Source organism: Osmia bicornis, chromosome 12 (genome assembly GCF_907164935.1).
Source record: "Osmia bicornis bicornis chromosome 12, iOsmBic2.1, whole genome shotgun sequence".
NCBI classification, from domain to species: domain Eukaryota; kingdom Metazoa; phylum Arthropoda; class Insecta; order Hymenoptera; family Megachilidae; genus Osmia; species Osmia bicornis.
In genome coordinates this window covers 4,041,310-4,057,288 of record NC_060227.1, presented here as the reverse complement: position 1 = coordinate 4,057,288, position 15,979 = coordinate 4,041,310, and the positions used below count along the sequence as shown (strand labels likewise).

Genomic DNA, 15,979 nt, shown 5'->3' with positions numbered 1-15,979 from the left:
GGCTTTAGTCCATAAGAAAGGATAAAATAATAAATAACTGTTAAAAGTAAGCCGGGGCTCATAAGGATAAAATAATAAATAAAAGGGGTGGTACGCCGAGGCTTAGAAGAGATATATATAATCATAACTTTTAATCCTCTTTGATGAGCTTGTTAATAAGCGGAAAAAATAAATAAAGTAAATTAAATAAACTTCGAAAAGAAATTAGAGGACGATTACTGATTATGCCTTCTTCATACGGATTTGATTTCATTCAGGGGTGTCAGGGACCACGCCGCGCCAATGACGCCCTCTGGATACCGACCTGATATCATTTTGGGGCGTTAGGAACCCCACAGTACAGATGGCGCACTCTATATACGGACCTGATATAATCTTGGGGTGTCAGAGACCCCGAAGCGCTGATTACTCTATGTGCATACCGACCTGATATCGTTTTGGGGTATTAGGAACCCCAAAGTACGGATGGCGCACTCTGCATACGGACCTGAAATCATCTTGGGGCGTCAAGGACCCCGAAGAGCTGGTTACTCTATGTGCATACCGACATGATTCCGTCTTGGGGTGTTAGAGACCCCGAAGTACAAACGGCGCTCTCTGTATGCGGACCTGATATGATCTTGGGGTGTCAGGGACCCCGAAGTGTTGTTACTCTATCTGTATACCGATTAGATACCCTCTTGGGGTGTTAAGGACCCCGAAGTACGAATAGCGTTCTTTGGATACCTGTCTGATGTCATCTTGGGGTATCAGGGACCCCGAAGCACAGGCGATTCTTTTTGCATACCGACATTATGGTCTACGGGGTGTTAAGGACCCCGTAGTACGATTGCGCTCGTATACCGACCGGATATCATCATGGGGTGTCAGGGACCCCATAGCACCGGTGATTCTGCGTACCGATATATCGTCTTGGGGTGTTAAGGACCCCGTATTACGATGGCGCTCGCATACCGACCGGATATCATCTTGGGGTGTTAAGGACCCCGTATTACGATGGCGCTCGCATACCGACCGGATATCATCTTGGGGTGTTAAGGACCCCGTATTACGATGGCGCTCGTATACCGACCGGATATCATCTTGGGGTGTCAGGGACCCCGAAGCACCGGTAATTCTGCGTACCAACATACCGTCTTGGGGTGTTAAGGACCCCGTGGTACGGATAGCGCAGCGCTCGTATACCGACCGGATATCATCTTGGGGTGTCAGGGACCCCGAAGCACTTTGCGCTTTATATATAACTCAGAAATGAAATTGGGTAAATTAAATAATAATTTAGTTGCTTTTTTCAAATGATTTATTTACCAAAGTACATGAAGCGAATACAAGTTTTTGTTTAAAAAAAAAAAATAGAATCAAAGGAAATGAAAATTGTCTTTCCAGAAGTTAGTTTGAGGTATGGTAATAGAATGATTGTAGAGCAAATTATTTTCTATCACAATTATTATTTATATTCCTTAATGATGTGCTAAATTATATAATATGTAATAATTAAAAATTATTAATTCTTTTTTGAATTAATTTTGAATATCAATATTGATAAAATCACGAAGTTCTACAAACAAATATCCAAAAATTGCTGTTGACTATTGCTAGATGGCAATAGCGATATTGTTCCTGTTATCGTGAGAGTTAAATAGAACAGAATTAGAACTTACAATTAGTAATTTTATACCATTATAATTATGTAAAATTGTGAAAAATATGTAATCATATTTGAAGAATAAAATTAAATTATTGAACAAAGGATGTATTAATCAAGACTCATCATAATATTAAAATAATTTAATCATATAATTCGATAGACATGAGTATAGTTGACACGAATGACATAATGCCACATTGAAGTTGTTGCATTTGTATCAGGTGCCATTTGACAAAACCTAATAACACTGTTCTCAATATAGTTACAGCATATTCTTGCAGCAACACTTGCTGCAGATCATTTATCGACAGTCCATAACAAAAACATAAACCGAGAAAACGGTTCGTCAGATAGATAGTTTCATCTTGAAATGTTAATTCACCACATTTTTACATGTTTCGATAGCGTACAAATATAATTTCTCTCGCCAATTTACAAACACGTTTGTAACGATTTAACGCAGAACAGAACAATTTTCGCCAGTTTTGAAAATGACCCTAGTTTAGAAAACCAAAAAGACAAGAAAAGCACGTTACAGATTCTTTTCATTACTAAACAATCAAACAACTGGCGAGTTTTAATTTAATGAATCAACAATAATAAGTACCACACATGAAGGCATACTTTTCTTTCATACAGAATATAACAGAAAGAAATTCATTTTCACCAAGATACCAAATATAGTACAAATTCTTTAACTCGCATTATTTTTAATATTTCTCATATCTGTTACAACAAAATGCACAGAAATCGCAGATACCATTATGGAAAAGGGACCTCCATAATCTGTATTTGTACCTCTATAATTGATATCCTTATCACTGGCCATTTGAGTGAAATGTACAGAAACTGTTCCAACAGTAGCATGTATCTAACGATGATGAAACGTTACCCACTGTATGCAGATCAATTTAATAAGTAAAAATTGGAAGGAGTATCGAGGAGGAGATTGAGTTATCAACCATTGAAAGCCTAATGGATAAATTCATTTTCTGGATGGTAAGGTATAAAAAAGAAAATGGAAACAATCAAAATCCCTCGCACTCTTTCGCTCATATACACAACGAATCAAATTGAATACTCTTCGTCGCACGGTCCATCCAAACGAGCAAAGCTAAATCACACAGTGTAACCGTGAACGATTAGGTACACGGTATGAATCGAAGTAAACGTCTATCGGTTAAAATATACAGAGAGAACAACCATTTTTGCGACAGCATCGGTTGCCACGCGTATATACACGCTTAATGCTCAATCTTAAACTAGACGCGTCCCTGTTCGCCAGGTAACAGTTAGTCGTTTTCGAGTCCCTCCGTGGAAGCGGTCGAGCACGGCTTTTCGAGTTCAAGAAGGATTTTCAAACGAAGAAAACGCGCCTTCTGGTTATTTGTTAGAAACTGGCTCTTCCAGGACCGTCGTTAGACGTCACAGAAATTGTACAGGTTCAAAGTCCGCGTGCCTAGGGGAACATGTATCCGAGGTCACGCGTTTGGAGCGTTGGTAGCTTCGTCTTCTTTGCTCAGCTCTATTAGCTTCTCCAGGGAGAACTGGCGTGCCCTGGCTGCCCAAACTTCTCCATTTGCTAGCACCCTGAATAAAGAAGTAACAATATTAAATGATAGCATGAGTGAAAAGTGAGGGATTGGGAATTCTAGACTCAATGACAAGAGAAATAGTAAAAGTAGGGATAGTTGAGGGCTTGCACTGAAAGTTTTGAGAATTCATCAAAACGAGGGGGGCAAAAGGTGGCGCCTCTGGTATCGAGGAGGAGAACTGTAAGAGAACTATCGGCAAGCTCAAGTTCTTTTTTAACACCTCACAGTAGATGGCGTCACATATACAGGGTGTACAATGACTACGTGTTCAACGTTTAAGGGATGATTGACAATGTGATTCTAAACAACTTTTTCCTTTGCCAAAATGTTGGCAGACGCTTCGTTTTCGAGTTATTAACAAAAAACACTGGCCAATCAGAGCGCGCCTTTAACGCGGGCCGAACTACGAGAGTGTTGGGTTTGTTCTGCGTTCAAGCCGTGATCAAGTGCATCGGCACCACGTCGCGGTCGGTATAGTAGGACTCGTCGGGCAAAAGTTGTATGGAATAATGAATGAAAAAGAGAAAAGAATAATATAATCGAATTATTGGTTGCTCATAAACAACGAATAAAGTAATGAATAGGTGTCATGTAGGATAAATAAATTAATACTACTATTTTTTTCTTTTTTTTTTTAAATAAGTTTTCAAATAATAAAAAAAGAATTAAAATGCAATAACTAATAAACATGTGAATTATAACCTACGTTAAATTTGAAAAAATGCAAGAATAATGTAAATGAAACTTACCCATTTGTCGGTGAATGGCCCACTGTCATAAGAATGGTTGGCTGTCACTGGGTCATTGTGCCGATCCTTTGCATTCGAGAAGACAACACATTACGCTGAACAGCTGATTTCCAAGCGGGATCATTGAACTCACTGAATGGTCGCTATCACTTTTCACAGAAGTTTTCACTATCACTTTTTCACATTGTTATTTAGTTGTTTCAGATGTTTTCCGTAGTTCTTCCTACGTTTAAGTAATGGGTGGCCCCGAAAGGGGCCGATTGTTTCAAGTAAATAAACATTGTTATTTACTTGTTACGGACATTTGCCGTAGTTCTTACTACGTTTAAATAATGGGTGGCCCCGAAAGGGGCCGATTGTTTCAAGATCTTATAAAAAGGGTTCGATATACCCCCCTTCTGCCGTCACACATGCAGTCACTCGTTTCTTTATGTTCCGTTGCACGCCTTGTAACATTTCTGGCGTGATTAATGCCACCGCGCCATGTATTCTGGCCAGTAGTTCGTCCGGCGTGGAAATAGCAACTTTGTACACGTGGCTCTGAAATAGTTAATAAAAATACGAAATGGTGAGTAAGGTTACGAACATCTCAAGAAATATTTTCAAACTTAAAAATTGTAATACCATACGTACTTTTAAAAATCCCCAGAAAAAAAAATCCAGCGGATTCATATCCGGCGATCGTGGGGGCCACGCAACAGGACCGCCGCGGCCAATCCACCTGTCCTGAAAGGCTTCATCTAAATAGGCGCGGACATTTGTGGCGTAATGTGCAGGTGCACCATCGTGTTGGTAGAACATACCCCTCCGAATTTCGGGAGGAATTACCTCCGCGAGATCCGGAAGGATATGTTCTAAGAACACTCTGTATGATGGGCCGTCCAATCTATCAGGTAGAAGGTACGGCCCAACGATAAAATCGCCGCAAATTCCGGCCCATACATTGAATGACCAGCGCACTTGTCCTGCTCGTGTTCGAATCGCCAACGGATTCGCATCGCTCCACACGTGCGAATTGTGGGCATTGAAACACCCATCCCTGGTGAAGAGGGCTTCATCAGTCCACAAGACGCACTTGGAGAACGATGGATTCCGGGCGATTTCGCCCAACAACCACCTGGAATACTGAATCCGCTGGATATAATCTTGCGGATTCATTTGGTGCACTCGCACATACTTGTACGGGTGCATTTTGCTGTCCTTCAACATCTTGTGGACCGTAGTAGGCTTGATACTAAAATAAAATACACAAATCACATAATTAAAACAATGAAACAATTCATTATAAAATTTTGATTTCTTTTATACATATTAGAACTTACTCTAAACGCTGACTGGCTTCTCGAATGCTCATCGTTGGATCACGTTCAAATGCGCTTAAAACAGCATCTGTGTTGCGGTCTCGTGATGTAGTGTCGCGAACCACTTCACGCCTCTGTGGCATTGTTGAGCCAGTACTGTACAATCGCGATGCCATTTGGCGAAAACTATGTGCACTTGGCACGTTTGTTTCTCCATGGATTTCGCGATATTTACGCACGGCAGCGTTCGCGTTACTGTTACACTGCGCGTAAACATACATCATATTGTAGTATTCCGCACTGGTTCGCAACATGTTCCTTCTTGTGTTCTTGACGGTCTGACTTGAAATGGGACTGCTAGTTTTCGCGTTTGCGAAGTGGGTCCTATTTTCATTAGAGAGGGGATTTTCGTAGAAACTAACAAAGTAAAAATACGCTTGACTTGGCTTTTGTTCCTACGTTTTGCAGTTTTATTGCTCTGTCACAGAGCAACTGACCTTTTCTACGGATCTGATTTATTTCACCCGTACATTGTTAATGTCGCCAAAAACAGATAGTTCCGCTCATGAGCCTAAAGGACCCCAATAAAACTTTAAATTCCTGAAACTGGTACATTTTTGTTAATTTGCGCTATTAATTCACGGTGCAGGTATAACACTTACCTGCGGTACGCGTACTGTCATAAAGCAGTGTAAAAGGTAAAGCAGCTTGACGAGCTCACCGATATGTTTTTCCGGATCCTTTAATTCTCCGATCACGGGCCGAACGTAGAAAAGGACAAAGAACAATGGATCCGGAAAAACATATCGGTGAGCTCGTCAAGCTGCTTTACCTTTTACACTGCTTTATGACAGTACGCGTACCGCAGGTAAGTGTTATACCTGCAGCCCCATATTATAGTATAATTGAGTTTCATCAAAATCGACAATTGACACTTCGGTATGCTTCATTGTCAGGTCCACAGAAATTTCTCAAGGGTAAACGAAAAAGTTTTATTGAGGTCCTTTAGGCTCATGAGCTGAACTATCTGTTTTTGGCGACATTAGCAATGTACGGGTGAAATAAACCAGATCCGTAGAAAAGGTCAGTTGCTCTGTGACAGAGCAATAAAACTGCAAAACGTAGGAACAAAAGCCAAGTCAAGCGTATTTTTACTTTGTTAGTTTCTACGAAAATCCCCTCTCTAATGAAAATAGGACACACTTCGCAAACGCTAAAGCTAGCATTCCCATTTCAAGTCAGATCGATAAGAAAACCAGAAGAAAAATGTTAAAGACCAGTGCGGATTATTATAATGTGATGTACATTTACGCGCAGTGCAACAAAGTGTAAAAAAACGCATGACTGCATGTGTGGCGGCAGAAAGGGGGTATATCGAACCTCTTTTATAAGAACTTGAAACAATCGGCCCCTTTCGGGGCCACCCATTATTTAAACGTAGGAAGAACTACGGAAAACATCTGAAACAACTAAATAACAATGTGAAAAAGTGATAGTGAAAACTTCTGTGAAAAGTGATAGCGACCATTCAGTGAGTTCAATGATCCCGCTTGGAAATCAGCTGTTCAGCGTAATGTGTTGTCTTCTCGAATGCAAAGGATCGGCACAATGACCCAGTGACAGCCAACCATTCTTATGACAGTGGGCCATTCACCGACAAATGGGTAAGTTTCATTTACATTATTCTTGCATTTTTTCAAATTTAACGTAGGTTATAATTCACATGTTTATTAGTTATTGCATTTTAATTCTTTTTTATTATTTGAAAACTTATTTAAAAAAAAAAGAAAAAAATAGTAGTATCAATTTATTTATCCTACATGACACCTATTCATTACTTTATTCGTTGTTTATGAGCAACCAATAATTCGATTATATTATTCTTTTCTCTTTTTCATTCATTATTCCATACAACTTTTGCCCGACGAGTCCTACTATACCGACCGCGACGTGGTGCCGATGCACTTGATCACGGCTTGAACGCAGAACAAACCCAACACTCTCGTAGTTCGGCCCGCGTTAAAGGCGCGCTCTGATTGGCCAGTGTTTTTTGTTAATAACTCGAAAACGAAGCGTCTGCCAACATTTTGGCAAAGGAAAAAGTTGTTTAGAATCACATTGTCAATCATCCCTTAAACGTTGAACACGTAGTCATTGTACACCCTGTATACAGCAGTCTCTTGGAAAGTGACAAATTTTTAACATTTTAAAAACCTTTCTTATATTTAATTCTTTAATTAATTAGAAATATCTTGTACGTCTGATCAGAGGGAATGGTAATTAAACGTAGCCCGATTACTCGGCTACATACCGTCTCGTGTTTTCGCTAACCAGCCTGTCCGGCGCTCCGTAGACCGGCGGATTAGCATAAGGATCATAGCCGAGGACAGAAAGCATCGGCGCGATGTCAGGCATCTCTCTGACCACGTCGTCCGGAATGTGGCCCACCCACTTGGTCAATGCCTCCAGGTTAACCGGCTTTATGATCTGGTCCGACGACCTCTCGACCCTGCATACCGAAAAATACAATGGAATTTAGTATCTGCTCACCACGCATCAAAGCATATGATTATTTCAATTCAATATTTTCACTTCCAGGAACTTGAAGAGATCTTTGTTAACGACAAAAACAATTTTCTAATGTTTTATAGATGGTTGTTTCCTTACTTGCTTAATGGCACTCCGCCTGGTTTATTAATGAACTCCTCATGATGCATCACGGACTCGTTCCAAGGAACGTCGAGGAAGTTCAAGATCTTCTTCATCCATTGACGAGGGTGTAGCACCAGTTGCTCGTACGGAACCATCAGACACTTGTCCGTTCCTATTTCCTTGCATTGTCCGTACATGATGGAAATCGCGTGATTCCATTTGATAAGAGATTGCCGATAAGACGACAAATCAAATCCCGTTATGGTGACCTGAAAGACATTGTAATTATGTATCAATAAGGCCTAATAAAATACCGTTTTAAATTATAAATTGAAAAAATGTTATCCACTCTTTGCCTTACATTGAACAATAAAACAATATCCGATTAAACTTGCAGAGAAATCGTTGATACTAGAGCTTAAAAAAGAAAGAAAAAAAAAAAAACGATCTCCTTCGATTTACATACATAATTCTACGATCCGACGTTCCGTTTTTATCATCCTTTTTGCATTAGAGGAATACGTAAATTCCCGCTGGTCTTTTTTTTTCCTATCCCCCACCTCTTCTCTATGCAAAGAGTACGTCGCGTTTTCATATTCGCGGATGAAGTGGGATAAATTTGCATGCATCAACCGGAATGCCCGTTAAAGCCAGGCTGGCGGTCGCTCGATGGTTCTTCGATCGGATCGGGCCATACCTTTCTCGAGATAATGGAATGCACGGTGGCACGACCGTCGCGGATCATGAAGATAAACTTGGCATTTGGGAAGAGATCGAGAATGTAAGAGCCCATCTTCAGAGTGAGGGGATCCTTGTTGCACAATCTCGGAGCTGGCTCCGCGTGTCGCGCTATTATCTCCAGGCAGAAAGCTGCTATCGCGCTGTCCATCACCTGGTTAAATCGTTCGTTTACAGATTAATATCGTTCCCCGAAATGTCTCACGAATAATTGATCGACGTTTGATTTATATCATTCACTTTCAGACGGTGCTTCGAGCGTTTCACTCACAATCAATGATGGAAATTAATGAAACATTAATCGAATGGTACACTCGCGATCAAATGAAACTTGTATAGGGAAAATGGGGATATAAGGGAAGCAAGAATTCATGAAATGTTAAACCTCAGACGGCGGACACATAGAAAGGCAAAGACAAAGATAATCAAACAGCCACGTTGATATAACAAGGTTCCAATTTAGTTATTTCTTTGCTCAAAGATTCTAAAGCGAAGAAGTAATATTTTATCATGATATTTTTTTATAATATTCTTTGTGCTATTACCGCAACGTTGCGCTGTACAAAGCCAAGACTTGAAAATGTAGATTTTAAAATCTTATAAAAGATACATTTATGTAGAAAATTTGTTTATTGTATCACGTTAGGTATACTTCCCTGGAATATGAATATTATAATCATTATGTGTTAGAAAAGTATGAATTGCTTTTCCTTGTTTCACTTCTATTCCATCAGCAGTGCTCTTGTCACTCCTGTTGAGCTTTAAACTAAATAATGACCCTAAGAAATCATCTATGGTACTATTTTAAATGTAGAAATCTTAAGAAGGATTAGGCTTACTCACTTCTTTCGAAATACCCGCTTCCGAAAGGCGGAGGTTTTCCCTCTCGGACTTGAGCCAGTGCATCCTCATTTGGAGGATCCGTGGTATCACTCTAGTTTCTTGGCCGCATCTGTCATGAAAGAAATTCTCACATAAGCCATCGATCAATCTTCTACATAAAATTAATACGTTGACTGCCGGAATGAAAATACTCGCTGTAATAAAACATAATAAAACTCTGATTATTAAAAATAGAAATAGTTCATTTTCAGCAACGCTATTCAAAATAATATTTTTCTATTTTATTCTTTTAATTATTCAAGTATATTTCATTTGTACTGTTCTACTGTACGAAGCTAGTAAGTTGACAATCGGGCAAGGCAAAGTTAACACAGGGGTTAACACAAGGCTAAGAGTATATATTATACAGGGTGTTCGAAAAAAGGTGGGTAAAATTTTAAGGGGTGATTCTAGGGATCAAAATAAGACGAAAATCAAGAATAACGAAATAGCGTTTGCGGCTTTGTTTTCCTGTAATTAATGTTTAAATATTCGAGTAAAAAGCGCCTGAAACCTGCAACCCGCCCAGCACCGACGGCTGAACGTCAGGTCAGCAGGGGAAGGTACAGTCATAATCAAGAATCGAAGCCGAATGCTGCAGTACCGAGAAACAGAATAGCACGAGGTAAGTTTCTATTATTCACCGATTCTTGGTATAAGATAAAGTGAGGAACAACCAATTAGACCCTTATTTTCTCCATCTGCCAATTTACCAGCTTCGTATAGTAAAAGAAAGTAAATGAAACTCACCTGACATCAGGATGTGCGTCGAGCATAGCGCGTACCAAAGTAGTACCTGATCGTGGTACACCACCGATGAAAATTAGCGGCATGTAACGATCGTAGGTGTACCTTTTATGGTCGAATGGACCAACCACGTATTTCTGTAAAATAGAAATAACACTGTATTAATAGCTGTTCCTATTATTCAATAGATACTACAATAGACTCTTGTTATAATATCAAGTGTTACGTAAAAATACCCTGAAGATCTACACCGGTGGATAGAACACGAAAAATCGAAGTGAAAAGTTCTGTAGCATTTTTCGATGGGATCAGTAGTTCAGCCACATTTTGTTGTTGAAAATTGAAAAAATTGAGCAATTAGCGCGCAGCTTGAGTGGCAAGACCACGGAGTAGGAGACTAACCTCTTCTGCCGCCGTCAAGCCGCGCCGCTGAGCGTTGCGCTTACGCATGCGCCGTTGAGCGTTGCGCTTACGCATGCGCTGTCGAGCGTTGCGCTTACGCATGCGCCGCTGAGCGTTGCGCTTACGCATGCGCCGCTGAGCATCGCGCTTACGCATGCGCCAAGAGTCTAGTGGAGACGGAATTAATTATTTAAATAATTCAAACGTTGTTTGCTATTGTAAAGAGAGCAATTTTATGGTTTTTTTGGACAATTTGATATCAATCTTTACTACAGGATATAATAAACCGTTTAATAAATTGAAACAACTAGGTATGCCCTACTAATAGATCAGCGAACCGTGATGATTGGTCAATTTTTCAATTTTCAACAACGAAATGTGACTAAATTACTGATCCCATCGAAAAATACTATAGAACTTTTCACTTCGATTTTTCGTGATCTATCCATCGGTGTATAGGTCTTCAGGGTATTTTTTAACACTGTATAAATTGTTTTTTAATGTTTTAATCCTTAATTGCATAATTTTCTTAATTTTCGTTAAAAACAATATATTTCTGAACTCTCACAATTAGTAACAATAAAAGAAATACAAAACCAAATTTTTATTCACTTCAGAAACTTATTTAAAATCAAATTTTATATTGCAAATTTAGAGTTTTCTATATTTTTATTGATAAAGGGTGGCTTTTATGTAGCATATTTGCTGTCTACTCTTTAGATTCTGCTATAATTTCACCGTAAGTCTGGTATTATTTAACGATGATCAACGTTAATGGGATATCGGATGGAGGATCGAAAGTTTCCTTTAGCCACGTTTAAGAGAGCAATTTACCAAGCGATTCTTATAAAATTATACAGGCTTGATTAAACTTTAGTTACCAACAACTCGTCGTTTGTTCTAAAATATCGTCTTCAGGAACAAGAACCTCGAGCCAGGATCAATAACTTCGAAGTTTCCCTATAGGAATCATCGATTCCTTCTAAAACGTTCGCGATTCGATCCAGGGAAAGTTTAGTTTCAACGATTTCTCAGACTATCATTTATTCAACTTCCAACTTCCGTGTTTTTTCAAGAATTGAATCATGTATTTGTCATTTTATGCACACTCGTTAGAGACATTAGGCGCATGTGTCAGCAATTGTGCCACATTTGTTTTCCGCGAATAAAAATGAGAAAATAATGAACGTTTGAACAAACACTCGTAAGAATTGTGCCATGAGAAATGAAGCAAATTTTACATACCAGATAGGGTCAATTAGGGGTCCCGGTACACGTTTTTTCTATTTTCAGTAACTTAAAATGCATTGCTTAGTATTTTTTTTTACATGCCTTATTAAAATCCGAAAATGTGGATAAGCAGGACCAAAATTTTAATACGTACAGATTGAAATTTTATTCCATCATTCTATATTTTGCTCGTTAATGAAACGATAAGATGTAAAAACCCTTCGGTTGAACGTGAAAATTAATAGTCCCTCTGTATGGTTTAATTAGCCGCAATCAATGCGAAGTAGGATAACATTTCAACTGACACCGAGCTCGATTAAGCAAACATTATATCAAGAACTTTATCATCCGATCGAATGGTCAATGCATTTTCCATGATTATTAATAAACGCTGACCACTAGCGTTCATTAATATGGTTCACAAATTGAAATTAAATTATACCGTATAATTTCCTGACGGTCTATATACTCGGGAAATCCTGTGGCTATTTGTTTTCTACAAATCAATTTCAAGACAAATACTTTGCTGTACTTAAAAAATATTACAACTAAAACTTATTAAGTTTCCTTTTAAATATGAAAGAGGAATAAGAAAATTAATATTAAAAAAGAAATTATTGATTCGTTGATGATTACCAGGGCTGCATTTATATTTAGGCAAAATAGAAAAGAAAAGCCTGCATAGAGATTCTATATTTAATATCTAGAAAATTCTACATACGATTCCTAGTGATTTTAATTAATAATTAATAAATAAATTAATAATGGAAAAAAGGTCACGAATTTAGGTGCTACTATAATAAATAAAATTTGCATGGAAAATATGAAAACTTTACATAGTTTTACAAAAGATGATACCGAAAAGGTATAAAACCTACCCACACCCTTTCGATGTCCAAAAACAGTGGTAGAATACGTTCTGTAATTAGCATTTTTTGCACGTGAAATAACGCGCCACCCTGCGTCCACAATTTTTGTTTTTCGTGCTCTTATTTGGCAAGAGACGAATAAACCAGCCCCTGAAATTCAGCCTTCGTGATTTACATAAACAGTCGCACAGGTTTCGAATAAAAAAAGCTGTTAATTAACATTTCAATTGATAAGTCATGTCGCTTTAATTATTACATCGATCGCGTTCTACTTTGATGAAATTAATTAACCGCGATTTAATTGGAGGCACAGTATATATCCTCAGGAGGTGGATTTCAATCATGATTTCAAGCTTAAACTCGCGACGTTTCGTTTCTAAAAAAAATGCTGTAGATTTTTCTAACGTGCGACGTTATAAGCGTCGAGGAGAATTTTGCGACGAGCGGGTCAATTAGCGACGGGATTAAAATTACAACGACATGGAAATGAAGGGTAGACTTCATGATACGCGTTTATTGTCCTTATATTAACGATATTTTGCCTTTTTAAATAAATCTCTTTAATATATTGAAGATTGAAAAAATAAAAATAAAAATAAATTATCAATCTTCCTAATAAAATAAATTTATTAAAAATAACAGAAGAAATGTTTGTATAATAATTTAGAATATAATAAATAAATGAAGATATCGAAGAAACACATCTTTGCAAAAAGAGAGCTCGTAAATACATCAACCAGACGTTTTGCAGATAAATCGGGCGACAGGTTAAGTCGGAAGCTTTATTCTTCAGAAAAATATCTCACCTCCATAAAGAAAACTCTCGTTTTCTCGAATAAAGACGCGTTCGCGAGTGAACGTCGTGGTGGCACGCGTTTTACGATTTTTCACCGGGGCAGGCATCCCGGTTGAAAGGAAAATAAGAGATGAAAAAGCAGAGCACATTTCGTAATTAGTATTCCCGATGCAACGGGTGGGAGTGAGGGGTGGTTTAGTCCTGTCAACCCCTCCGTTCTCTTTTCGCTTCTCGCCAAAAGCGAACGGAGAAAAGTACGCGTGAAACTCAACCGACGCGATTTATGTTGCACGGAGGGTGAGCTCGACAGACACTCGTTTCTCTTCCGTTCGCTCCAGTTGTCGGCTGTAACCTGCGAACCTTCCAGCGTACACGTATTCACGCGTGTTGCTTCTTCTTGTCCCTCGCCTTTTTTTTTTTTTTTCTTTTCTCGCTTGACGACACGACCGGGAAGGTCGCAAAATATGGGAGCGAGAATCCAGGGTGTTGGGGAGGCTTTCGAGCCGAGCGGCTGCGATTTCATCCCTTTATATCAGTGTTTCCCAACCGTTTCTGAATCGCGACCACTTTTCACGATAGCCAAAATAACTTAGAACCTCACCCTTTCTCGCATTCCTTTTTATAATAAAAAATCACTGTTGAAAAATGATCATGGTAATTGCTAAGATTAAAAAAGGTTAACGTGGAAGGGTTAAATGACTCTAATAAGAGTGTATGAACGGATACCCTAACTTTATGTGCTAGGTAAATTTTCAAAATCTCATCCAAAGTTGAAAAAAAAATTTCTGACCTAAGCTCCTACTCTAAAATTAATATTCATAATAATAATTTTTATCGTGGGTAAGACAATGAAGAAATTTAACAAAAGAAATGAAATTCTATAAGTGAAAGAAAGTCTGAACTCCCAGATATAAGTAGTAGAGTACCGATATAGTCGGACAAGGAAAGACAGACGTCGGGCAGTAGTAATTTTCTTATTGGACAGCCTGAAAGAACGAGTATTAGTCGGATTATTATTAGCTCGATCATCGAGGCATGAAGTGGACGTCGTCTCACGTCGTTTCCACCAGTTCCCGGGGAAATTTCAATAGAGATCTGGAGCTGGAATTGGGCTAGACGTAATTAAAGTAACGCCATCCGGACTTTATCGTGCGAATTAACTTCATCCCCCACTTTTCGTTTTCTTCTGTCGGGTCCGTTTTCAACGATGAAAGGTGACGACGATTAAATTTCCCCCCCAACTTTTTTCTCCTTTCCCTCCGGAAATTCCACTTTAATTTATCGAACACCAGATCCTCGTAGATTCTTTATATCGTTTTGAAACTTTGACATTCTTTCTAGCTTAACGGGACCTCGTAAACCTATCTAATTGCTCGTTTAAATCATCTAACTCTATAATAATGTTTTATATTTCATTTTTAATCTTTTCTACTTCGAATATCTATGGATACAGTGCGTCTAAGTACCGTGCATCGCCGACTCTTCGGACGAGCCATTCGCTCAAGATAAATGAAAAGATTTAGAAGTTCAGCAATTAGCGATAATTCACAGTGCATCGTGTTAATGAGATCGCGTGACTAACCGGGAAAACGCGAATGATCGATCAAGCTCGTATTATCTTGTTACCTTTACAGAAAGGGTTAACGGCGTTACCAAAGAGGCAGCGTTACTCGTCGGAAGCACTGCTCCTTGATTTCTTAACAAGCGCCACTGGAACGAGGAACAAAGAGATTACCTTCAAAGGGTAGGTCGTCGCATTAAAATCCATGTTGTAGTATTAAAGCGCGACTCTAATTGCAATAGAGACGATGTGTCGGTAGTGAAACTTTAAAGGGAACTCGACGGAAGATCGTTGCTTCTCTGATCACCGGATACGTTTTCCTTTCCAACGCCTTATCGCTTTTCTATTTTTCCACCAAACGGAAGACGAATGTCTCTAATCTCGTCGAAAGGAAAACACTCGGTTCGATTATTCCCGGGGAGTAATAAAAGAGCTGTGTTTCCAACTATATCGACGAACAGAAACGTGAGAATAGAATCGAATGAATTGAGAGACAAGTAATGAAATATCGAAGAAAATTGTATGTTTACGAGAAGTTCGGGTTGCTGGTAAACACGTCAATTTTATCGGTGGTCAAATTAATGGAGGATCGATTTTTGAAATATTATTTTCCACCAGAACAACGTTTTACTTCGTTTCCAGGATGTTCGATAAGATCAAGGAAGTTCTTAATCGAATTTCCATCGCTGTCCTATTATGAAAACAATTAATTACTTTGGACAAGGGACGCGCTGATGAGACATGAAGGAAAATCGATCCGACGACAAACAACATTGCATATTATATAAAGATATAACGACAGCAGAGAT

At 38.8% G+C, this 15,979-nt stretch overlaps 2 protein-coding genes across 3 annotated transcripts in view; both read right to left on the bottom strand.

The window, feature by feature from the left end:
• Nucleotides 1–2,079: 2,079 nt before the first annotated feature.
• LOC114871342 (protein-tyrosine sulfotransferase) overlaps nucleotides 2,080–15,979 on the bottom strand; it is a 143,879-nt gene continuing 129,979 nt past the window's right edge. For both annotated transcript variants that reach the window (XM_029177114.2, XM_029177112.2), the window contains 6 exons: nucleotides 10,316–10,449; nucleotides 9,527–9,635; nucleotides 8,643–8,837; nucleotides 7,961–8,214; nucleotides 7,605–7,802; nucleotides 2,080–3,238 (listed from right to left, as the gene is read on the bottom strand). In XM_029177114.2, coding sequence (XP_029032947.1) covers nucleotides 3,130–3,238; nucleotides 7,605–7,802; nucleotides 7,961–8,214; nucleotides 8,643–8,837; nucleotides 9,527–9,635; nucleotides 10,316–10,449 — 999 coding nt within the window. In that variant the 3' untranslated portion in view covers nucleotides 2,080–3,129. The remainder of the gene's footprint in view (nucleotides 3,239–7,604; nucleotides 7,803–7,960; nucleotides 8,215–8,642; nucleotides 8,838–9,526; nucleotides 9,636–10,315; nucleotides 10,450–15,979) is intronic.
• LOC114881199 lies at nucleotides 4,443–5,585 on the bottom strand. The gene is made up of 2 exons (XM_046288087.1): nucleotides 5,315–5,585; nucleotides 4,443–5,226 (listed from the first exon to the last, which is right to left on the bottom strand). The coding sequence occupies exons 1-2, from the start codon at nucleotides 5,575–5,577 to the stop codon at nucleotides 4,542–4,544; spliced, it is 948 nt and encodes a 315-aa protein (XP_046144043.1). The 5' UTR covers nucleotides 5,578–5,585; the 3' UTR covers nucleotides 4,443–4,541.